The 25439-nt window shown below is 36.2% G+C and overlaps 1 protein-coding gene and 1 long non-coding RNA gene across 4 annotated transcripts in view; one reads left to right on the top strand and one right to left on the bottom strand.

Annotated features, from left to right (window-relative positions):
• Positions 1-25439, top strand: part of DOCK2 (dedicator of cytokinesis 2) — a 226577-nt gene that overhangs the window by 193654 nt on the left and 7484 nt on the right. Inside the window, exons 38-48 of the mRNA XM_026098443.2 lie at positions 179-298; positions 2111-2200; positions 3474-3578; positions 6055-6196; positions 9805-9886; positions 11920-12004; positions 13533-13619; positions 18685-18861; positions 20190-20273; positions 21857-21994; positions 24603-24730. Of these exons, the coding sequence (XP_025954228.1) occupies positions 179-298; positions 2111-2200; positions 3474-3578; positions 6055-6196; positions 9805-9886; positions 11920-12004; positions 13533-13619; positions 18685-18861; positions 20190-20273; positions 21857-21994; positions 24603-24730 (1238 nt within the window). The remainder of the gene's footprint in view (positions 1-178; positions 299-2110; positions 2201-3473; positions 3579-6054; positions 6197-9804; positions 9887-11919; positions 12005-13532; positions 13620-18684; positions 18862-20189; positions 20274-21856; positions 21995-24602; positions 24731-25439) is intronic.
• LOC135330013 (uncharacterized) overlaps positions 6195-25439 on the bottom strand; it is a 73140-nt gene continuing 53895 nt past the window's right edge. For 2 of the 3 annotated variants that reach the window (XR_010391718.1, XR_010391719.1), the window contains exon 4: positions 23050-24153. This is a non-coding gene — a long non-coding RNA (uncharacterized LOC135330013). Of the gene's footprint in view, positions 6470-23049; positions 24154-25439 lie in introns of those variants that run through there. The other variant, XR_010391720.1, reaches the window with a different exon arrangement.

Below are 25439 nucleotides of genomic sequence, written 5' to 3'. Positions count from 1 at the left end.
ATATCTGGTCTTGGTTCTCACATGAAATACAGAGGTTTTTGAAGAGGTGCTGAACGTTTCCTGTTGTCTGTGGTAGGTAAGCAGCTGGAAAAAAACACTCAGCAACCCAGATTTTGGAGGAGTAAAGTGTTTTGGACTTGAAGACAACTTACCTTTTTTAATGTGCTTTTATCCTCAGTGGTCAGATGAACAGTGTGCGCCCCAAGTCATGTCAACAGAGTTCCAGTGTTCACAGACTCATCGACACTTGAAAGAGAATTTGTACGAGAAGATTATAGAATACTTTGACAAAGGAAAGGTAGGGTTGTAGGGTCATTCCCCCCACTTCCCCGCCAATCTCTTCTTACTGTGTTACTTTGTATAGCAGCATTTAATGAGTATTCTCCAGAGAAAACATTTGTTTGATTATTGTGTAGGAAATCCTCTTTGAAATATGGGTCAAGTAAAAATTGTGTCCTGAAGGCTTATTCACAGAGTACATCTGTTCTATATAGACATGTTCTTTCAATACGCACATTTACAAAGGAAGAGGCTAATGCGTATACTGGTCACATGATCTCTGTCAGTTCAGGCTGTAATAAAATAACAAATGTTGAAGTACTTTCCTTTATTAGGAAAAGAATATCAGCTATACAGGTTGCAGTCTAAATCATTTGGTTATTGTCTCCCCCAAAACATAGACAGTTGAAAATGGACCTATCTATTTGTTTCAGAGAGGTCTGAGAATTGCATCTCAAACTTAAAATGTAGTAGTTTGCTGATCCATATCTGGTTTTATGTCAGCATTTTTTGGGGATCCATTATTAAAGTTGCCTGCCACTACAGTGACAGTAGAGCTGAGCTTTTTAGAACTAAAATGAAGTACTAGAGAGCAGGGAAACAATTTGCAGTGCTAGAGAATAATTATGATGCAGTAAGGCCTTTAACTCAGTATGTCTTGTTCAGCTGTAACTGAAGGTATGGAAGGGGGAAGGCCATTCATTACTGTTTCTTACAAAACAAAGGCATAAAACCCTTGCCAAAGCCCCCCTGTAACTTAGAAGGTAGGAAGTTTATAGTACTTCAGCTGTTCAACTGTTGCTGTGCAGCAAAAAGCATTGCTATTTAAAACAACATAGGTATTTTATTGGCATCTGACGTAAATACAATGTAGCAGCCCTCAACCACAGTATGAGACTAATCAAATCCTGATGATTTCTATTCTACCTAACATTCAGGTTCTGCTCAGATACAGCAGAGGAGGTTTGCAGGCAGCTGAATGCTGCTGTCTGGTTCAGAACTACCTGGCCTAGGGGTATCTAGCACTGTGTAAAAACAGTCAGAATGCATGTGACCAGTAGTGACCTTACATCAGCAGAAAATTAGGCTCAGAAAACCCTTTTTGCTTCCGTTATTCTGAATAGGGGAGAAAACTGGCAGAATCTAAGAAATTTCTTCAGGAGAGGGAGCTTCTTCTTGTTTTAAGACCACTTCTGTGCTGCATACAATAAGTGCCTTCAGCAGATGAGAAAAACTGTCCTAGTCTTTCCAAGGCAGTTCTGTAATTCTTTACAATGATTTTCAGAGGTAGCTATTATGTTACGTAGGAAGAAATAAGCTGCTACTTTGGGCAAGTGGTAATTTAAATCTAAGCCTTGCAATTTTGTAGCTGGCTAGGAGGGTTCTCCTTTGCAGGACTAGGTGTGAGTATGCATGCTTTGGAATTACTTGTAAAATGGAATATGTTTGTTTTCAAGAGAGGTAGGTGTCAGTCCCCTGATGCACTGTTCCTATGCTTGGAGTATGTACTAGATGTTGTGCACCTCAGTGGTTTACTATCGTCGTTCATTGTTTATGAAAGATTAGGTGATTTTTTGGTAACCTTATCTTAAGTATAAAAAAGGTTTACTTATTCCTTCCTATAATGAACCATAAAACACTTTTATTCTGTACGTTAATCTGCTTTCGAGAAGTTTATGATTGCCTTGGGTCCTCCATTTTAAATGCACACTTAATAAATGACTGCAATTTTAACATAGCATAGTCATTAAAACTGTAGTTAAATAGTGATGTGTTAAAGACTTATTTGTTGGCACTGGATTTACTTTCTGAATATGTGATTACATTGCAGATGTGGGAAGAAGCCATATCTTTATGTAAAGAACTTGCAGAGCAATATGAAAAGGAAGTTTTTGACTATGAACTTTTAAGCCAAAACCTGGTAAGAATATATACAGATCTTCAAAAGTATTTCAGTCACAAAAATGAAGTTTTGAGCTGTCAAAAGATTGAAGGATAGAGAGGCTTTGAGGCTGCTTATGAGCTTGTTGTCTATAGTTTTTTTAAATTCATTTTGTGGAAGAATAAGCTTTGACCTTTGCTACAGTATCATAAGATTCCGGTGGTAAAATAGAGATTATTAAAAGATGCATGAATATTTGATTACTACAGTATCTTGAAATTTCTGTAGATGAGATAAACCTGTTCTCACTTTGTGTAATTTAAAGGTGATGAATAAAAGAGATGGAACAGACTTTTGAGGCCATTGTGCTGCTTTATGTGCTGCTGAGAAAAAGCACTTGGCTGCATTTTTTCCTGAAATTTTTCTTTAAGTTTTAGAAACTCAAATCTTGACAAGCCTGAAAAATTCTGTCCCAATCAGGGACTGGGCAAGTAATACATCACAAGGAATTAGAACTAGATCGAAAGCCTAGGGGGACAAAATATTTTTAAGGCAGATTGTATAAAAATTCAATTATATGTTTTCTTTAACAATTGAAGTAATGCAAAAAATCAAAAGCACCCCACCCCCTTTTTTTTTCTGTACTTGCATAGTCTTTACTGAATGGTTAGGGCTTAGGCAACAGATATTCCTGAATGTCCACCAGGAAAACCTGGGCATAAAAACTTGATGTTCTTGAACTGGTTAGTGCATAAAGAAAGCTTCTGTCCCTCTCAGTCAGCTTTGGATTTACCAGAAATTGAAAGGAAAAGACAGTATGTTTGCCCATTCTCTTTCGACTTCAGTGTTGAACAACTCGTAAGTACAATACAGGAAACAAATTAAAAAATTAAGCGGCATTTCTTAGTATGACACTAGAGCAAAATCTTGAGCTTTATCCATTACACTGAAGTAGCAGATATAAATTCCTGCAAAGTATGACTTCAGAGCTTGCAGGTTTTTTTTTTTTTCCCCATACTGGTAAATAAAGGGTAAGCCTGATTCTGAGGTTAAGTAATTGAAATAGAAGCCATAGACTTTTTTTTATGTATTATAGTTGCATATAAATGTAAATAGTATTTAACATATCACAGCAGAATATCGTGTGCATGTTAACTGATTATTGCTATAGCTTACCAACAGATAATTGAAGACCATTGTTATCAATTGATAGTATACAGTCTGATTCCCTTAGCACAGTATATACTACTGCAGAGGTAAAAATAAATGCGAAAAGAAAAACAGAAGTAATCATAGTTGGTTTTGCTTTCAGATTCAACAAGCGAAGTTCTATGAAAACATCATGAAAATTTTAAGGCCTAAACCAGACTATTTTGCTGTTGGATATTATGGGCAAGGATTCCCCACATTTCTAAGGGTAACCCTGTTTAAATTCTTTATTTTTTTTAAATCTATTTTTAGATGCCTCTAAAATACTAGTGTCCAGTACTAATGCAAATGAGCCTCTGGGGAAAATTATCCTCAATTTACTTCTGCCTTGGTGCAGGATTGTAATCACAATTTGAATTGTTACTTGTACAAATATGCATGACACATTTTCAGGTGGGTTTAAGTTGATTCTTTTTCTTGATGTCAGTTGTGTAAATTAGGAGTCATGTCAGGCATTAAAGATGATGCATGAGAGCAACGTGCAGCAATACGCAGTAGTTTGGTTCGGACAGCTGCTGTGGTATGTATTTCTCAGATGTATCCCCAAGAAGAGTATTAATAACTGGTAGAATGCTGCTAACTAAATGGAGTTCAAATTATATCTGCAAATCTGCTTCACTGAAGAGCTTGAAATTTTTGGTGCACATCATCATGAACCGAGAAGAGCTTCCACTTCTGTTGCCTCTTAGCTACAGCTGAAAGACATTAAGAACACAGAAGCAGTGCATTTTGGTTTGGTTAGACCAATGCACTCTGTAGACTGACACCATGTCTTTAGCTGTGGCAAATAGTAGATAACTACGGGAGGGAAGAATACAATATAGAGCCGGTGCATAGTGATGTTTGTATGTAGGTATATATTCCCTACCTTTCATGACAAAGGCTTCCTAGGTTAGAGGTGATGCCTTTGTGTTTTCTAGCCCTCAATGGATTGTTCTACAATGAAGTTGTCCAGTCGCTTTCTGAACCGATGCCTTCCAGGGCATATTGTGGCCATTACACCTCTGTTGGATATTCACTGCTGCCGTTTCTTTGTCACCTAATAATTTCTCTACGCTAATTCTTGTGTATGAGAGAGATTAAAGAGTTGTGCCTTACTCACCTTCCCCAATCCATTTATGAAAATACTGTTCTCTGTTATACCCTTGGCTGAAGAGTCCTAGTTCATTTAAGCATTGCTCTTACCAAAACCATTTTTGATCATCCTGGCTCCCTTGCTGTACACTTTCTAGTTCTTGAGATGGCAGGACAAGAATTGTACATGTTTGAAATGCGGATGCACTATGAAATTGTTCAATGTGATACTGATGTTTTTTCTGTTTTCTTTTTTCCTAACAATTCCTAAAGTTCAGTGGGTTTTTTGTTTTGTTTTGTTTACCTCTAATATCTACTGAGCTGATATTTTCATATGAACTATCTCTTATTTGTCCAAGTTTTTCTTGAATGGTAACAGCTGGTTGATACTTAGGAGGGTTATGATAAGTCTAAATTGTTTCCCCAAACAAACATCCGTCCACTGTATTTGCTATCTCTGTGGATTTTTTTGCTTTTCTCCATTTCTATTACCAGTTATGAAATCAAGAACCCCAAGGGCCTGGATTTTTTTGAGAAACCTGCCAAACTTAGTAACTAGAGTACAGTTGGATTTTATTTAAGATTAACAAAAAAAAAAAAAAAAAAAGAAAAAGAAAAAGAAACATTGCTTTCTTTTACCAGGGTTTGCCTTGACCACCCCATTTTTCAGTATTATTCTGTCAGCAAAGCATAGTGTTCTTGTCCAGAGAGAGGTTTTAAATGAGTACAGTCCTTACATGCCAATTGCTACTTAGATAGGAGAGCTAAGTATTAGACTGTGTTTTCTGATTTGCAAGATGCATTTATCTAACAAACAAACCAACCAATTCCCCATATACTGATCGTGAGAAGCTTGTTGTTGTTCCTACATCTGCAGCTGTCTTCAGAGTGTAAGACTAACCTGAATATTTGACCTTTTCTTCTAGAGAAAATGTTTTCTTACATACAATGATGAATATGGTAGATTTCCCCGTATTGAAAAGCAATAAAAGACCTGTCTTTTCCAGTCTTAAAGGCCAAAGTTGCTTGGCAATGTTAGAAAAAATAGTGAAAAGATGTGTTAATATTACAGCAAAGGAAACCTGCTCATTTTCTTTCTGATATTATTAAAGTATCCTATTAAATGAAGCAAACTGAACCACAAAATGAACAGATTTGGGGATAGACTGTTGTAAATGAGGGCATTTCATAACACCAAGGGGAAGGTGCAGGCAGAGGAAACCTATGTATTAGTATTATAAAGCTGTGAAACTTGAACCCAGAAGGTGTTTTCAAGTAAATCTTTTTTCCTTTGGCAGCAGGAAGAAAAGGAATTGTTTACCTTCCTGGCCACTCTGACTTTATTTTGTTCTAAAGGAGCATCCTCAGTGATGCTGGTTTTGCCTTCATGCTGTCTTACAGTATTAAGTATAATCTGTGAAGAATCAGTGCTACATTCCAGCATATGGTCAAAGTGGTTTCTTGCTTTATAAGCTATTAACATTCGTATTGCAGTAACACTCATTCCAAAATTCAGAGAACCCATTGTGTGTTTGTACTGATAAACATTCACCTAAAGCTTCTGCCCCAGCAGCATTCAGCCCCCAAAATCTGGTATTTATTCCTTGCAGAACAAAGTATTCATATATCGGGGAAAGGAATATGAGAGGAGAGAGGATTTCCAGGCACAGCTGATGAGTCAGTTTCCCAATGTAGAGGAGATGAACACCACCTCAGCACCTGGAGAGGATGTGAAGAACTCTCCTGGTCAATGTATCCTTAAACGTGGGAGATCACAGAATGGCGGCCGGCGGGGTGGAAGCAGGGGAAGGGTTTTTCTAGTAAGGCAGTCTATTGGTAACGTCGCAATGTGAGTGAAATTCTTAATTAGCATGTAGCATTGTGAACCATGAATGCTTGCTAGATTTCATGTTTCAATGAACTTGACACTTCAGAGTTCCAAATGTCATTAATACCCTTCAGTCTCATAACGATGACAGTCAAGAACCAGCTTTCTCTTATATCAGTTAGTTTCTGTAGAAGAGTCTGTAAGAGAAAAAGAGATTTTAATATGCAGATGTGACTTGAGGTGACGCAGGAAGTGGTTCTGCTGGTTTGGAACAATATCTGGAGGCAAAGGGCTGTTGTACGTGACTGCAGTATGAGACACTAAAAACTGAATCAGTAGTTAGGAGACTTCATAGAAAAGTATCTTTTCAACATATAGAGAATGATATATATGAATCCTATTTTCATTTACAGGAACTGGATGCTCCGTGTCTTGTGTGCTAAGCAAAAATAAATTGTTCATAGTTTGCAGCTGCCTATGCCACAGAACAGTTTGTGTTTCCAGAATGACCCAGACCCCTTGTTTTCCCACATTCCTCCCTCCTAACCTGGATTGAATCCCAGTGGAAGTGAAAAGTGAGGGCTTTTGTGTATCGAAATAGTTTAGCCACTTCAGTGGCTTAACTTCTGTGTTCCTCTATTCAAAGTACCTGAGCAAGTGACTGCACTGCAAAATAGTTGAGAATTTCACAAATTTGGAAGATAAAGGAAAGGCTAACTGGATAGGCAGAGGTAAACAAAAATAAGCTGTATTTGAACTCAAAATGGGTAGAAAATACAGCAACTATGAAAGCACAATATGTCTATGCTAACAGTAGTAATTTATGTAGATGAGGAAAAAATAAGGTAATTTTGATTGTTGTATTGATGTCTGTTTAATGAAATATGGCCTATGGCCACCTTCTCCTAGATAAAGAACCAAAATATATGTATAAATACATATTTCTGCTTTTAATTGCAAAACAGATGCATCATTAGTCATTATTAATTCTCTTTGTGCCTCAGTTCCCTTAGCTGTGAGATAAGGGTTAGAGTTCTTCAAAGGTAAAGTGTAAGGGTATTTCATGGATATTTAACAAGCACTTAGGTTGTTTTGAAAGGATTCCTGTGAGTGTAGATAGTTTTTAAAAACAATGCATTGCTTCAGTTGGTAAACTTAGATTTTTCAAATGACATTGAAAAGAATTATATTCTTTTATAGCATACTGTTTATATCATTCTGTTATTATCTGAATTCCTTTTTCCCATGATCTTTCTGAACCGAAGGAAAAACATTGTATATATGAATACTACAGTTTTTTATACTGTGTTTTTCATAGTCCAAACTGCATACTACCATGCATGTAAGCTTTCCCAGCTGTTACATATCTGTGTCTTTTTAAAAAGGTGATTTATAACAGCTTCTCAAGGCATCATCTTTTTTCTGCTGTCCCCTGATACTCATGGAAAGAAAAACAGTTAAAAGAGAAGCTTTTATTGTTCTTGATTCCCTTTTCACCCTCATGTCTCTTAGAAGCTTTAGAGAAAGATGTATATCAGTACAAAGATGTGATACTTTTTGAAAGCTGTGCAGCCTGTTCCTACCTTTTGAGTTTCATTTTAGGAAACCATTATAATAGATGTTCTTTAGTTGTATGTTACAACTGTCCTCAAAAACTGCAAATAACAAAGCACGGAACAGCTTGCTATAATTATTTGTAAGTAAATCCTTTACACATTTGGCTAACATCAACTCTGAGTTGATATGTACCCAGTCACTGGGCTGTTTCATGTCAAATGATCCTGAAGCTTGCTTTCCCTTCTAAAAATATTTTCCTGTATGAAAAGCAGTTGGTGGCACAGCAGCAATGCCTCAGAACAAGATAGCTTTAGATGTCTCTCTTCACCCCAAGTGCGCTAGTGCTACTTTGATACTTGAATTGCCTTTCTGGTGTATTTTCTTGGTTTGTTTGTTTTTACAACTAAGATTTCAAGTATGGTTTTCACTCAAGTTGTTGTAGGAACCTTTCTTTTTTAAAAAAATCTATTATTGACAGACAAAACTAATGGGCGGTAATCTGTGAGTTGTTTTTCATGCAAGTATATGAGATTACAGTTTCTTAAACTGACAGATGCCAATATCTGAAAAAGTTCAGTTGTATGGATCAATCATTTCCTAAAAGGGATGAAAACTTATTCCAGTGGCAGTTTAGCTTGCAATTTGACTTACGTGCCCTGCATGTCTTTTACAGTTTGTTCCTAGAGGTGTTTGCTCCTGTTTCTTACACAATCCTAAGCTGGCTGGCTGTTTTATTCTTCATTGCAGTGCATACATGGTTTACTTTTCCTGTCTTCAAGTTCCAGAAACAGCAATGAACATTTGAATTGGCTATTTTGAAAGCAGGAGACTGTCTGTTACCTGACATTCCCACCTTTTGCATCTTCATATTAAATTCAAATCTTCCTTGAGCATTGTTCTGGTTAGCACTGTTACTCAGATATCACCTGTCTTTCTGGCAAAAAAAGCATGCCTTAGGTCACAAAAATTCTCCTAGGAAAATCCCTCTCCTAACCACCATTCCCCACCTTTTAGAATGTGCTAAATTATTCTTGTTTAGGAATAGCATAATAGTTGGTGCGTGTCACATTTTTCTTCATGTTCTGATTTAAATCATTACTGTCTGACCAGGTATGGGATCACAAAAGTATCAGACATTCATTTGTTGATTTTCCTTTATTAATTATCATGGTGATACTGTAACATTTCACATGCTCTCTTGAGTCTATTTTGATAGAACCTGCTGGAGTAGTGATGGAAATGTTGCTTGCTTTTTGCACTAGTGGGACTGAAGCAGACTGTTACTGTCTTGCCTAAAATAGTACATTAAGTTTGAGAGCCAGGCATTCATGAGTTTGTCTTGCATCTTAACTAGTTTATTTTTTGTTGCTCATATGCTTCAGTCCTTCCTTAAAGTATAACTGTATTTTGCCCAAGTCCAGTTGCAACTAACAGGAGATATACTACTTATGCACTTAAAAAAACAGCAGTGGAATCAAACTTGAGGGCATGAGATTGAAATACACTGAAATATGTAAGAATATGATTTATTTACAAATACAGTATTAAGATTAAAAGTAACACTTGCTTAGAAAAAGAAAATCTCAGGTAGAAGGGATGCTCAGTCACAGACTGCAAAGATGAAATGCTAAACATCACGACATTATGCATGCCTCAAAGCTGAACAGTCGAAGCATTAACATCAGATGTTGATGTTCCTTTTGCAAGTTGGCTTTGCTGTAAAATTTAATGAATGATTCAGTGTGATAAATAAAGCTACAGATATTTAAGCTCAACAAGTAATAAAAACATTCAGGTAATTGATACTGCATTTTATAACTTTTAAAATTAATGTTAACATGGTTACTACTGGCAAATTTTCCCTGCAGATTTTTCTCAGGAAATGCCTTCCCCACCTCCACCCCCCCCCCCCCCGCCAAGCTACAGTATTTTACACTAGTGATTATATGCCCTTAACTTTCCATCATGATTTCAGACATCCAGTGTTTTACAGTGCAGCCAGTCCTGGAGGAGCAACCTAGATTCAAAAATAAAGCAGTACCTGATCAAATTATAAAGTAAGTGAATTTCTGTAATATATAATATAATGAAAATCAATCTGTAATCCTAAAATCAGAACCATTATTTTGTGAACTCAGCCATTGTCCATTGAATCTTGGAGCTTGTATTGTCTTTGTTTACTGACTTCTGCGTTCCTTGAGCATTGCATAAGAGAACATCTGTCACTTGAGCAATAGCATATGATTACAAGGGAAAGGGAAAAGATTCCATGCTTCAGGACTAAACTCTTGAGGTTTCAATGCAGCTTCTAAGACAACTGACAGAGGGGATTTAGAGGTGATTTAGAGGTGATTGGCTGTATGAGAACGTTTGCGTTGAAGGCTCTTACTTGTTCGGTAGAATCTTGTTATGACTCACTTTGCCAAGTGCAAAACGTTTGGTAGCCTGAATGGTTTCCATTGATACCACAGTCATCAGCTGAAACTAGCTAATTTCTTAACTGCTCCACAGTTGGATTCAGAGCAGATTTCACTATGTCTGCAGCCTTCTCAACAGAATCTTTATTGATATTGCAATTGGTTCACAGTGGAAAGATAAGAATCACACACCCCCCCACACACACCCCGCAGAATAAATAAAGCAGGTACAAGCTCAAATCTTGTAGTATAAGATAAAAAAAATGAACTGTGGTCCCAATTTCAGCTGGAATTCATTTTAAAATCAGTAACTGACAGGATAGCTTATGAATCTGGTCCTGTTTGACTAGATTACAGTGTAGTGCCAGCCACGTTTTGAGCCTTTAATGGACTTATTTAAGTGCTTCACACAGAGGACAATCTTTTGCCATATGGGAGATCTTGTAATTATTTGTTTCAGCTGTAGAATTCAACCAGACTCCTACTTTCATCTGGTCTTACAGGAAAAATATATTCTTATGAGTGCTTTATTGGTTCTATTGGTTCTGTAATTGTTAGTTATACTATTTGATGGCAATGTATTCTACCAAGAAGTCTGTGCTTTCAGATGGAACTGTCTGTGCTTTGACCTGGAATGGCAGATTTTCTTTCTTTTCTTTTTTGATGAAGGATAAACTTAGTAGCTTGGATCAAGAAGTACAGTTTCCAATGAACTAGCAAATCAGAAGTCCGCTTAGCTCAACTGTTTAGGGTCTCTTCGTTTATTTGTTTTTCTGGGCTTCCAAAATATGACTTGGTTTTAGTGTAAGATATTTCTTGCTGTCTGTAAAATTAGCCTTTACTTGACATTGCTTTAAATTGAATTATTCTTTAAAACAAAAACTTCATGCCAGAAAGAAATATACTTTCTCTGGGCAGTAAAACACTTAGAGCCAGAACTGTGTGATGTCTGTTCTTTCAAATTAGGCAGTGCTGAAAGCTGAGTGTTTAGGAGTTGAATGGAAATGTGTGTTCACAGTAATTAAGAATGACTCATTAGCTAAGTAGACCATAACAGGAATTTGCAAGAGATTCTTTTATATTGACATCACCCTCTATAGGAGTTTATATACATTTAGTTACACATCAAAATAAATGGTTATTTATGGCTTGACATATTTAGTTTATTGAATAGCTATTGTTCTGCATTGTAAGCAGAATTGCTAGAAGTGATTAAACTGATTTGGCACAGTCAGTGGATGAAAAATGACATATTTCAGTCTAAATTAATATATCCTCTCTGAGTCAGTTATTATTTTTAACAAAATATATTCCTTTTGTATGCCATTATAAAGCAGGCAAGCAGTATGAGTGTCACAGCAATAACACAGGAAAGCAAAAATATTTACTAAAGGTTATTCTGTAGGTTCTAACAGTAATCTGGAAGTTTTGTACCTGGAAGTTATACCCAGTCATAAGATGAAGAATACCTTCCTGTAAAATACTGTGTTGACCTTGATTTATAGATAAAGAAGTTGTATCCTGAGTTTTCAAGTAAAGTGTTTTTTTTTCCTGAGCAGTAAATTTTCTTTTAATTAAAAATACTAACTTGAGATGAAATATTTCACTATGATAATGTGATCCAGAAATTTCTGAATTCTCTATTTTACTGCAATCTTTCTTAAATCTTTCAGTTTTTATAAGTCCAACAATGTGCAGCGGTTCCACTATTCAAGACCAGTCAGAAAAGGATCTGTTGACCCTGAAAATGAATTTGCTGTAAGTAAATGAATAACAGGGTGACATAATTTGGAGCAATTTAAATTATTAAAGTTGCTGTGATAGAATTCTAATCTAGATCCCTCCTTGGCCAGTCTCAGATTACTCATTGCAGAAGCCTCAATTTTAGGATCTGGTTCAAAAAATGGAATAAACACAAGATTTCTCTATTTTGGCATCATCCTATATACTTCTTCAGTGCCACATCACTGTTTCAATTTTAGGTAAACATTATGTAATAAACATGTTAAAAACAATTGTATTAAGCAGTGAAGTTTTCCTGTACAAATTTTCATTATCAAGATGTCATGTAAATGACTAACAAATGATTTGCTACTTGTAGTTTGCACCACTTCCACTTAAGCTGCCAGGTTGGCAATAAGAGGTGTCTGTTATCTGTTTTCATTAGTTCTGTGAAATCTTGACACACTAGAGTGCTGTGTGTGTCATTTTCACTCCCTTGCATAATGGTGTAATGGTGACAAATAGTCTTGATTATTTAAATATTTTAGGAAATCTGCAGTGCTATAGATTATTTTTCAGTGTCACGCATAGAAATGTAGTGAGTTTCTATATTCTAGTTATACAGATATACAAAAACCCATACCTTTTAATCTTTATGGCTAAAACTGTGCTCTTGGGAATACTGCGGGGGAAAAAAGCTATTTATTCAAAAATCTTACAAAACATTTCAGTTTTGTGCGTCCTGATCGGCACTGTGAATGGGCTTCTTAACTGCAGTTAAATGCTTCAGATGCAAACTCTACCATGACATTCCAATCTTGCAGTTATCAAGATTCATAATGCACATTGGCTTCCTTTGCAAACTGGAGAGTTTGGAACTATTTATACATTTACCTTGAAATTGTGTTACAAAAATTAAATGGTTAATGTCTTCATTGCCTGTGAGAATAAATAATATTTGCACTAAGTTCAGATAGGTGGAAATCAGGATAGTTATTGAGTATATCTTCTTTTCATTCATTATTACATTTCTGACTACTGGAAGTTTAGTTCAGCTGATATCAGAAAGAGAAGGAGCAGTAGGGTAAATGAATTAGTTGAATTTAAAATTACCAATAGCTAGTCTTGTTCAGGAGAGGAAGAAGTAAAAAAAGAATGCTAGCATCTTAAAATAGTGGTATTACTGCTGGTAATTGTGGAAATACACTTTAAAAGTGGAAGGAGAAAGTATAATCTTGGTAGAGAATGTGAGAGCGGGTCATTTAGTCACAGTCAGTCAACCTGTAATGGCAAAGTTAGGAATAAATACTAAAAGATTCAAAAGTAATTTTCATTTTCTTCTGCTTTGTGTAGGCTTAGTGCCTAAAGATGACCTAATTTGAAATCAGGAAAATGATTTGTGCAAATTGCTGTGCTGGCTTCATTTTGCAGTGTCTTTTAATGCAAAAATAAATGTGCATACATTTTCCATCTAAATTCTTTTAACTCTGACATCTCAGAAAGCAGAAAAGATTAAAATTTAAATCCTTAAGTAATTTTTTCTTCCTGCTTTCTTTTTTAATAGTCTATGTGGATTGAGAGAACGTCATTTGTTACAGCATACAAACTTCCAGGAATTTTACGATGGTTTGAGGTTGTCTCCATGTCACAGGTGTGTATTAACATGCTAAGTTCCCATAAGACATATGTCTTTATAAAACCTCAAATATAAATAGTTTGCAAATTTATTATACAAGGCAAGCTATTGTTATTTCTTTATACTTAAAAAACTGCTATTGTTTATGGCTTTTGCAGGGGGAGGGTGTTTGTTTTACTGCTGGAATGATTAAATATTGATCAATATATCTTACCTCTGAACTGGAGCTTTAGGACCAAGTCCTGTGAGAACTGAAAAAAATCTGTGTTTGTTGAAGTCTAGGAGTTGAAAGGTTTTCATATACATGAATTTTTATAGAACCAAAAAGACTTTCTTGTCTGTTTCTAAATCTTCTAAACCTATTACAGGAGATTAGGTGTTTGATTTATTTTCTTTTTTGTTGTGTTTATTGTCATAAAAATTGACTTCCCGGTTGCACTGAAAGCAGTAAGAAATGCATCTTTTTACTGTGTCTTTTCAGAAACGTGGTACTTCTGAGGGATGATAAAACACACCATTTGACAAATGTTATGCCATATTTTAAACTACTAGAGTTTCACACATAGAAGTGACTTTAGCCTGACCCTACTGTGGTTATAAACCTGGTTCGAAAGATGCTAACTAAAGGCTTAATAAAAGACAGAGCTTCCTAAAACAATGAATGGCAAGCCCCTGGACTTCTGAAATACTGTATTGTCAATATGTTACCCGCCAAAGAGATAATAGGAATTCCTAGTACAGAATTAACATTTCTGCAGTTGCATAGATTATGACCTGTCTCACTTTTTACCATTTGACAACAGTGTGAAAGCATTAATAAAAAGGTTGTTTTTCATTTATTTTAATTTTTTTGACATTTGTTTTTAATGACCACCTTTGACATAATTATGCTGTCATTTATCTTAAAGTAGTTCCTATAATGCTGGCTTGATAAAAACCTGATAAGGGGATTCCCTTGAGATAAAATGAAAATGATAGTTCACGGGGATTCCCTTGCCAGTGTCTCATGAAAGCTTGCAGAGAGTGTTTTTCATAAATACTAAAGTGGGCGTATGCCAACAAAGACTTATGACCTAATTTGAGACTTATTTTGTCTTCTCAGTCCTTCTATTTACTCTTTGGAATGGATGAAGGAAACCTCAAATAGCTATCTGAATACTCGGTTGCTTTCTTTACTAGTATATTTTTAAAATAATTAAAAAGATAAGGAGAGATGCAAAGTGGAAGGAAGGAAAGAACAATTTGGCTTTTTACTGAAATATTTTGAGGCTTAAACTGTGAAATCCTGCATTGGTTTCTACAGCTCTCAAGTTTTTCTCATTTTCTGTCCATTCCGATTCCTGGGAGTCTCATTATTCCAGTAAATACTATGAATAGTTGGGATATACTACATTGCAGCTCTGGAAACCATACCAGCTTGCCTAATATCAGCACATATTTTGATGCACTAAAAGAAAGGTGTATTCAGTCATCAAATGGTATCTGCCATTAAATCTAAAGAGTGCATACAGTTGGAAGGAGGTTGTCTGTCTTGTTACCCTATTCTAATGGATGCAGTGAAAATGCCATTTGCCATAAAAGAAAGCATAACTTCCTAGACAGGAGGCTCCTGTTAAAACTACTGTACTATAGCTCCTGTACGAGTCTCAATTAGTGGGGGGGGGGGGGGGGGGGGGGGGGAGAGTCTTTTCCATAGAATTCACACAAGATCTACTGAATGTCAGGTGAAAACCTTGAAGCTACCTTGAAAATCTGTGGGACTAACCTGTGTAATTAAAACAAGTCTTTGCTAGTACAAATAAAAAAAAGCCATTGTAGTTTACTGTTTATAGAGAACACTTGTGCATCACCAAGGTCTAGAATGAAAATGATGTCTGGCTTCATTTTCTTGTATTTCTGCACTAGCTAAAGTGATAGCATAGTTTAATTTTATTTTGCCCTGCAACTCCTTGTTAGAGTTTTTCATAAAACTATTTTAGAAGAGATAATCTTGTTTGGCTCACATTAACAAACCAGCTATCGTTTCCTCCTTCTCTTATTTTTGTTGTTTTTCTCTGTACTGCATCCTCTGCCGTATTCAATGCAGTTTGTGTCAACTTCCACATGAATGATGTACTCTATGGCATAATCTTCCTTTTTTCTTCCAGTCTTTCTTTAAAACTCCCTGTTGGCCTTCTACTTTTGTTTCATGCTCTTCTGTCATCTGGTCTTCAACCCCAGCATTTTTTAACAAGGGAGGATCTCTGAGTAATGCCCCCTTTGCAGTTTAATTTTTCTGTTTTTTTCTCTTTTGTTCTTTTCCTCTCATCATTGCACGTTATCTCATCTGATGGAGAAACTCCTTCAATCAAAAAAAACCTTTCATTTGTCTATATAGTGTCTTACAGTGTCTTATAGTGTTATATATGCAACACCAATCTCTCGAATTTTAAAAGCTTAAGTCAACCACTAAACAAACTAAGGCTCAGCATTTCATTTGCATGTTCTACAATATATCTAACTCATCAGAACAGAGAACAGCATACAGGTACTACCAAGGATGGATTAACTTTCTTGCCGCCCTGACCTCAGTTGGTGCATTCTGGGATTTCTCTTGTCACAACATCTCTCCTGCATTTAAAGCAGTATTTCCCAAGCAACAGAGTATAGAGGAGGGTCTGTTTCCACATGCACAAAAATGCAGTTTGCATCACATTCTGTATTATGATAGTGGGAGTGTCAAACCAAGCCACAGTAATGCTTCAGCACTACAAGTGGTATAGTTACTACAATTCTGACTTGCTGTCTGTATCTGGTGTCAGTCCCAGCTTCCTTCCACGTGTTGTGATGTGTTTCCCAGTCTGCCTCGGCAGCAGTATGGTGATAGTTTAAAAGGAGCAGAAGAGGTTTTTTTTCCCAGTCACTGTACGGTGCATGGATAGATTCTTCACCAAAGCCTTAAAGGCCTAACTGAACATTACTTACTATTTTCTATGTAATGACAAGTTGTTAAAAGAGCAGGGATATCTGCATTGGTTTCTTTTGCACTTTAAAATAAAGCTGTTTACTTCCTTATCTTTACAGCACAGTAATGCAACAGTTTCAGGAGGAGAACATCATGCAGCATGATCTCTTACTCTTTTCTTGTCTGCCCTGCTCCCCTTCCCCCCAGTCCCCTGGCAGTGTATTTAGCAAGGATATTTTGCTGTCTCCTGGTGCTCCTTCTTCACCTTTCTTTTGCTGCGTTCTGTAACTTGAGCACTGTCACAAGGTCCACCTCTTTTTCATGCAAATAGTCCTGCCCTGTTACCAAGCCTGAGCTCAGTTCTTCTCATCATCTTTCCTATTTTTGACAGAACCCAAATCACTTCTGCATAAATGGAGACAAAATCTTGTTCTAAAAGACCTGACGGTTACAGTAGTTGCAGTATAGAAGATGTATTATACTTTAATCTAGAAAGGGAGTATTAATGAGAGACAATATCAACAAATGTAAGAGTCAGCACCTCTGATACGGTGAGATGGTTTATGACTGTATTAACTGTTCCATTCTTCACAGCTGCAAGCTAGCACTTCAAAATTTCCTCTGCTAGACAAGAAGTTATTAAAGAATTTTCTGATATTTTTGCTCTGTTTCCTTTTCTTTCTTTCTTTCTTTCTTTCTTCTTCTTCTTCTTTTTTTTTTTTTTTTTTTTTTTTTTTTTTTTTTTAACTCAAGGACAGCTTCATGAAAGAAGCTTCTGTCCATTTCTTTGCTGTTCATCTCGTTACTTTTGTTCCTCACCTGAAGTCATAATCTTCTATTTGTAACACGTGAGTGAGTTTCCTCACCGTTGGTGGTAATTTCATACAATTATGCAAGTAGATTATGAGATCAGGGATGAAATATTTAAGAGCTGTACATCTGTTCTTTAAAATGTCTAATTCTGTTAATATGTAGATGTCCAGAGGTAACAGGTTTGAATAAAAATGTAGAGGATTTATATAGGAAGACCTGTTTTTTGATCTTTGCTGTTATTGTTTTGTTTCTCCTCCTCAGAGCTATGCTGTGAAGGATCAGTTGCTCTTTTCCTATCTTTACACACCAGGAACAATGTTTGGTTTTACTTAAGTGCATTCAGAAGTCAAAAAAAAGTATAGGCAGAATGTAAATCCTTTCTCTACCTTTGGACATTCAGCCTTTTTGAGTATGGAGACAGGGTGATTTTTAAAGCATTAATCAGGCATGCTCCTATAGATTATGGCAGTTACCACAACTGTTATTTCCTGCCTTCTATTTGAAGGTTATCAGTCTGTCAATGAGGTATTTAGTAACTATCTCTGAGAGTGTTATTACCACTAAATATTTTTAGCTTAAATCACCTTCCATTAATCATCTGAAATATTCCAGCTTAACAAAAGCCTGAAGTGATTGCAATTTTCACAGAAGGAATTTTGGCATCTAGTCCCAAGCATAAAACCAACTTCAATTCTCAGATTTTGAAATTCCAACAAAGGTGAGCATCAATGCAGAAGGATTTCTGGAAAAACATACCCTGGTGAATAGGCTCCTTCCAAAAAGGAAAAAAAACACATGCCTCATAAATTGTAAACACTGAATCACTGAAGTTCACTGATCGGTTAGCACTCCTGCCTTGGAACAAAGTAGTATTTTTTTAATGTCTGACTCTTAGCACTATTCCTTGATTTCTGAACCTGAAAACACATAGGAGTCATCATTCTACACACCCAGCTAGGTCATCTTTACTGTGTACTTGTACAGCTGCTAGCATAGGACATCGAAATAAAGAGAATCAGTCCTATGTTTTCCCTCTATGTATTGAAATACACCAATATTTACAGCTTGAGAAATGGCATAAGTGAGAGCAGATGATTACATACATCTGTCATACAGATGTTAGAGCAAACAGTTGGTAGGTAATCCATGGACTGTTTCCTTGTATGATAGATTCCTGTAATAAACAGCTAAATGCCAGTTTATAGAAACTACAAAGAAAATGAAATCTGCAATTGCATGTATTTACCTGGATAAATAAAAGTTTGGAAGATTTTAAATGAAGTAGATTTATTACATAGGTTTTCATATTCTGTTTGTTTATAGACTACAATTAGTCCTTTAGAGAATGCTATTGAGACTATGTCCATGACAAATGAAAAAATTTTGATGATGATTAACCAGTACCAGAGTGATGAAAACCTTCCTATTAATCCACTTTCTATGCTTCTGAATGGAATTGTTGATCCAGCTGTTATGGGTGGCTTTGCTAAATATGAGAAGGTAAGAGTTTTAAAGTCAATGTGAAGATCATATTCAGATGTATTATTTCATAATCCTCGTTAATGATGCTTCTTTGTCCAAAGTGGCAGTGGATGGTAGGCTGGGGACATGAAAGAGACAGCTCCACCAATTAAGAGACCCTCCTGTCCCGGTCACATCTGACACACAGTCTTTGACAGCAGAAAGTAGCATAGATGCAAAACGGACACTGGGAATGTACCTGAAGCTCAGTATTAATTGCTGTCATGAAGGAGATGAGATACACCTTTTGTAATGAAATACGCTCTTAGGCATCAAAAGGTTTGGTCTGAAGTAAATCAATTTAAGTTTTCCCTAGAGCAGGTCTGGAGGATTTAGATGTGGGTTATCTGTTGCATTGTTACCAGCTTTTCTCAGTAACTGCAGCCTTTCTGCATAACAGTTTTTGTTGTTAAAAATGGGAATGCAAATATAAAGTATTTTACGAATACATTGGAAATGGGATGGCTTGAGGAACTGACCTGTAGAAAGTTTGTCTCCAAAGCTGCCTTGTTAAAAAAAAAAAATGGGGGGGAGGGGAGGAGGAATATTAAAACTCTTTTTTTAATCTTAATTATTAAAGATTATGATGAAAACAAATGTTACCCCATAGCTATAGAGTTTTATTATTTCTGCCTGCCATTTCCTGATGGGAAGTATGTGCCATGCTCAGTGGGCTCAGCGTGTCAGATGTACTGCAGGTATGCTGAACAGATGGCATGTATACATGCAGTAAGCATGACACATTCTGGAGGAGTATGCCTTATGCCATATTTATCACAGAATATTATTTGTTTAGACATTTGGCAGTCATGGACAAATAACTACACTTGTATTATGTACGTGGAGGAAAAACCAATCTTTGGGCAGAAAAAGGCAGTGTGTCTGCAATATCTGGCTCTGCTTATCTACGAATGAGTTTCTTTTCCTTCTTCTATAGCATGCTGGCTAATGTCAGGTTAGGGTACTTAAATAAAATGACAATTAATATAAATCGTGGTATTCCAAATATGTGTGTGCTGTATTATTTTCAGTTCAAATTTAAATAAAGATTTGCTTTTACAGTAAGGATCTCAAGCTCAGAAGTGTGGGACAAACACTGAATATCGTTTAACAAAAAAAAGGGCACCTCCATTCTCAGTTGATAAAATAATGAATTATCACTAACAGCACCTGGTAGAAGGGCATGCAAATATCTCTTCATTTAATGACCAGTATCATGGTCAGCAGCTAGAGTCACTGGAGAAAGCACTGGTTTTTTTTTTTTCATGTTGGGATGAAGGACTGATTTATTTTTATGCCTGTCTCAGGCTTTCTTTACAGATGAATATATCAGAGACCATCCAGAGGATCAAGAAAAGCTGAACAGACTCAAAGATCTGATTGCTTGGCAGGTAACACCTTATTAGCAGTAGTTCTCTGAGGCTTCCTCAACTTTTACTTTTTTCTGTTTCTTTCTAGCAGGAGAACATGATGTCATTTAGATGATTGTGTCATTTTTACTGCTACCCTATCCACTTCTTAAAGGCAGGGGGAGGGAGGAGGGGGGAGAAAGAGAAGGTTCTTGTTAGAAACTATCTGGTTAGTGCCATGTTAATGCTGTCAGAAAAAGTTACTTGCGGAAGGGTAGCTAAAACTATATTGCATAAATTTCGTAAATCACCGTCTTCAAAGACTGAGGAGTAATAAAATGTCTTCATGTTCGAAAGAGAACTGCAAAGTTTCTCTGAGTTACCATGTACATTATTACTTGAATAGCATGTAAAAGTGTGCTATCCATCATCTTTGAAGATAAGATTTGTTTTAACTGAATATTGTTCAGCTAATATACTAGCAAAGATGATAATATAAAAGCAAGGCTACGAAAGAATTTGTAGGGAAGAGGGGTCATAAAAGTATTATTATCATATTTGCTTCATTATAAGATTTTTTTTTTAATTTGGTAAGCAAGCCATTCCTTCTGACAGAAGGTTTTTTAAGAGATTTGAGTGGAGGGAGTAATTTGAACTGATACAGTCAGACCCTTTCCTAACCCTTTTTTATCAGGTGTTCTCCTTTGAGGGAGAGGGTGTCTACACTTTTTTCCAGTTAAAAATGTGGTCATGTGCCTTTTTCCAAATCTGCTAGATCAGAGGTCTTGTCCCCTTTGCTATTTGTCACTAGTCCCAGCCTGAAGGATGAGCTGAAAAAAAGGAAAGCACAGGGGTAAAATAGAGCAAAGTGAGCCTGGTTAGTGCAAACTGTCTCTGTTCATGACTTGAGTTGTTTGTTTTTGTACTGAAGCATTATTTTGCTGATTTTTTTTTCTTAGAGATATGGAGAGTACAGAGGAAGACAGCTGAGTAAAAGAGAGGAGAAAGGAAGAGGTCATATTCAGTAACCAGGCAGTAATACATTAAATTGCTGCAGCAACTGTCAAAGTGATCATGTCCTTAAGCCCCCAGTAGACTGATTTAATACTTCCACAGTCACTGAATTCTGCATTTCAAAGTGAAATTAAGAGTTTGAAACCACTTGCCTGGAATCCACTTGGATATTTTTTCATCCCTACCTTCTTTGCAGTAAGGTGTGGCAGGCACCTTCATTAGCAGGTGGACTAGTACAGAACTGTGTTTTAGAGAAGAGCAGGTAATTTTTTGCAAACTCTCACATGGTGTTTTAATCTCATAAGGGATTAACATTAGGATAGGTAGGAGTGACAAAACAGTCGCTTCGAGGCACCCGCATATCTCCAAAAGCTTCCTGAGCAAGCCCATTTTTAAGAGCCCTCCCCAATTTGTAATAAGATGCTTCTCTGCTACCAAAATTCATGTGGAGTAACGAGACCAGCTGACAAATCTATCCACCAGGCACACTAATGGTTTTGCAGTTGCCTTGGCAGATACTCCAAATGGAGTTAGAGGGGTTGTCAGACCCAGTTTAATGTTCTCACTTGTTTTGTTTTGGTTTTTTTTCTTTCCTTTTTCTCCACTTCAAGATACCTTTCCTTGGGGCTGGAATTAAAATTCATGAAAAAAGAGTTTCTGATAATCTTCGTCCGTTCCATGACCGTATGGAGGAATGTTTCAAGCACTTAAAAGTTAAAGTGGAAAAACAATATGGAGCCAGAGAATTGGTATCATTCTCCTTTTACCTCCTTTCCCTGTCCTGCACTTTATTTAATATTACTCTTCTGTAAACAAAAGCACCTTTTTTATTTGTGGGTTTTCTTGTGATCTGAAGGTAGTGAGACCTGAGTTTTACCATCAGAGAGTTGATTAATTCTCTGATTTATCAAACATTTTGGAAGGTTTGGAGCACTCTACCATCTCTATTAAAATTGCAATTCGTTTCCACATTAGAAGGAAGTAAAAACAAATTCTCACGTTTCTCCTGTTTGTAATTTTTCTTAGTAGTTTCAAGCATGATCGGCAATTGATGTCCACACCTTCCTCTGCTAGCCACTTCCAGCTGTGCTCTAAAGCAAAGCCTATCATGTATAGAATACTGTATATATTAGCTGAAACCAAACTGAAATATATGGGAATTGAAGGGTAGCTTCTACGCACAAACTCCTCTGGACAGCTGGTGGGAGCTAGTAGGAGGGATGTTGTTGGTTGTTTTTTGGAATTGCACAGCAGTTGCTTTGGAAATTATTTTATGCTGCTGCTTTCAATGTTGATGACTTTATAAGAGGGTTTATTTATTCTGTTAGAAGAAAAAAAATGAGCAAATTTCTAACTTAGGTTTTGGATATTGTGCTGTGGTACATACCTATATAATGCCAATTCTGGTTATTTATCTAGGTACTTTTTTTTTAATTTTCAGTCCCATGCCACCATCCTTGCAATATGAAAGAGGCTGTAATCTGCTATTTACAGTCTTGCGTAATGCTGAATCCTTCTGCCCTCATTTAGATCAATTCTTAGAACAACCTATTTAAAATTTTGCAAGAGCAAGAATACACTTTCTTTGTGAATTCCTCTTTCCTCTGTATTTAAATCTCTACTTCCAGAATCCACCATTTTCAACAATCTGTCAAATCAAGAGTATTTCTGTCTAATATAATCTCTGAGATTTTATGATGATGTGCTCAGGATGGTCTGTTGTTCAACCTTAGAGGTGTAGTATCTTTCATACTCACTCTGAATGTTGCAAAATTTATGTTACATAGCAGTGGAATGAGTTCCTGCAAGATGCAATTTTATTCAAAGATATATGATGGCACAGAAAGAATTCTTGGCTCAAGAGGTTTCTCATAAATTAATAAAGTTGGTGAATAGCAGGGGTTTTTTTATTATTGTGTACAGGAGAGCAAGGAGTTTAAGAAGTGGCACTACTTCCAGTTTACCATATCTAATATTCTTTCTGTTGGCTGCCATGAGTTCTTTTTATTTAAAAAAGGGTGAAAAAAATTACGCAGTCATTGTGTCTTATCAGAAGATTCTAGACATTCACAGGAGCAGAAATTCTCATTTCATGCAAACTGCAAAATACTTGCAAATAACTCTTGAAACTATGAATGTTTCCAAGTCTTCTGCAAAGTCTTAGTGAAAAATGACATCATCAGAAAACATGAGTTTGGGAATTTGGCATATGAAGTGATGCCTAAATTTTTTATGTTTTTTGGATAGTCAGAAGAAAATGTAACTGTGCTTTAATATAAAATGTTTCTGAAAACATTTGTTCATATGTTTACAGGAGAGGAACTGAAGTAGGCTGGAAAAGCAGTTCATGGTACCCATGCACTGGGAAATGCTCAAAAACTTGCTTCATTTCATGCCACAATGATGAGCTAACTGGGGGGAGGCATACTCATCCCAGGAAATACTTGCACAGAGGAATAGGAGAGCACAGCTGTCCGCACAGTATAATTCTACATCCCAGAATTCACCCCTCAGAAAGAGAACGGGTGCTGAATTGGCCAAGAAATGTGATCCTTGTTCCTGCCTTAATAGCAAGAGGAACAGGAAAGCACCTGGAAATCTCCCCAAGTCAGACTGGTTCAGTTAACTTAATATCAGATTGTAAAGCATAAATAACCATTAACATCAAGCTGAATATTTGCATTATGTTAGCCAGTCTTACCTATTAAAGGAGATTTGGAGTGAAAACTCCCTTTTTCTCCTTCCATTGCAGAAGTAGAGAGAGAGAGAGAGATGCAAAGAGAGATGATGCAGCACATATGGCCATGTGCAATACAGGTACATGGTGACCTAAATAGTCCCACTGTTTTTACAGAGTCCTGTTCTTACTGGCTGACTATTAGGGAGAAGATGAATTTTGTCCATCCACCTGCAAACATATAAAGAAAGAAGATGATATTAATGTACAGAGATGGCAGAAGATTGTGAGCTGAAGAAGAGAGTGTAATTACTGTTTTGGAGCAAGGACTAACTAAAGCTATTTGGCCCAGACAAGTACTTTAATGGCCTGCTCCATGTCTGTTCAAAACAGGATTGGCAAGCACTGTTCATTTCTTTTTCAGAGGAAAAAAAGAAAATTGTTAATTGTGGTTTATTTAGCCATAAATCTGCTCGCTATATCATTCAGCCTGAGAGGTCTTAGAGAAAGATTGTATCCAGACAGAAGAAACAAAATCACAGTAATTAATAGTGATGAGTAACTTCTTTCTTGCCATATGTTAAAACATCTGTGCTATCTCAAAACCTACTGAGAAAGAGATGAAATGAGTTTCACACAAACTTGGTTCATGGAATATGCTTCCCTTTTCCATCTTGCAGCCAGATTTTGATGACAAGAGAGTAGGACGGCCGAGATCAATGCTAAGATCCTATCGTCAGTTGTCAGTTATTTCACTGGCTTCCATGAATTCAGACTGCAGTACTCCAAACAAAATTGCTTCGGAAAGGTCAGTTATGAATGTAATACAACTATGACTATAACATAATTTTTTTCATTCTGTCCTGTTTTATGGGAAGAAATATATATATATTTTGTTTTAATATTCAAGGATCAAGACAACTAGCAGTCTCTTTAGACTATACCAGAATTCTTTTTAATTGAAGCTAAGGTTTCCTCCAGGCTTAAAATGACAATATTTTATGCTAAATAGGCAAAATACACTCAAGAAATCTCACTGAGAAAAGAAAACAGAGGCATTCTGTTTTCAGGAAACAAATATTTTATTATTGAAATAGTATTTAAAAAGTACAAAGTTCTGGTTTTTTTGTAAATTAGTTTATGAATGAATGCATCTTTAAAATTAATTAGCATCTTTTTGCTTCTTTTGCTTTTAGCCCACCACCATTCCCCATAACATTTCCATGTGAGTTCTGACCCTTTTTACTTTGGATGTCCTTGAGCTAATGCACAAATCTTTAAAAAAAAAAAAAAAAAAAAAAAAAAAAAAAAAAAAAAAAAAGGATTAGATTTGCACTTCAGATTAATATTGAATATTCTTTTTAACATGTTAAGACATTATAATACCTCCTGAAGGAATCATTTTAGTATCCAGAGTTAGCAGCTGAAGGACATTAAATACTTTTTGCAAGTTCAGTTTGCAAGGCTGCATAAAAAAGCCTAAGAAAAAGATCACCTGCATTTATATTTCTCAGGGA

The sequence above is a fragment of the Dromaius novaehollandiae genome, chromosome 15 (assembly GCF_036370855.1).
Source record: "Dromaius novaehollandiae isolate bDroNov1 chromosome 15, bDroNov1.hap1, whole genome shotgun sequence".
NCBI classification, from domain to species: domain Eukaryota; kingdom Metazoa; phylum Chordata; class Aves; order Casuariiformes; family Dromaiidae; genus Dromaius; species Dromaius novaehollandiae.
This window is presented reverse-complemented; position numbering and strand designations above follow the sequence as displayed.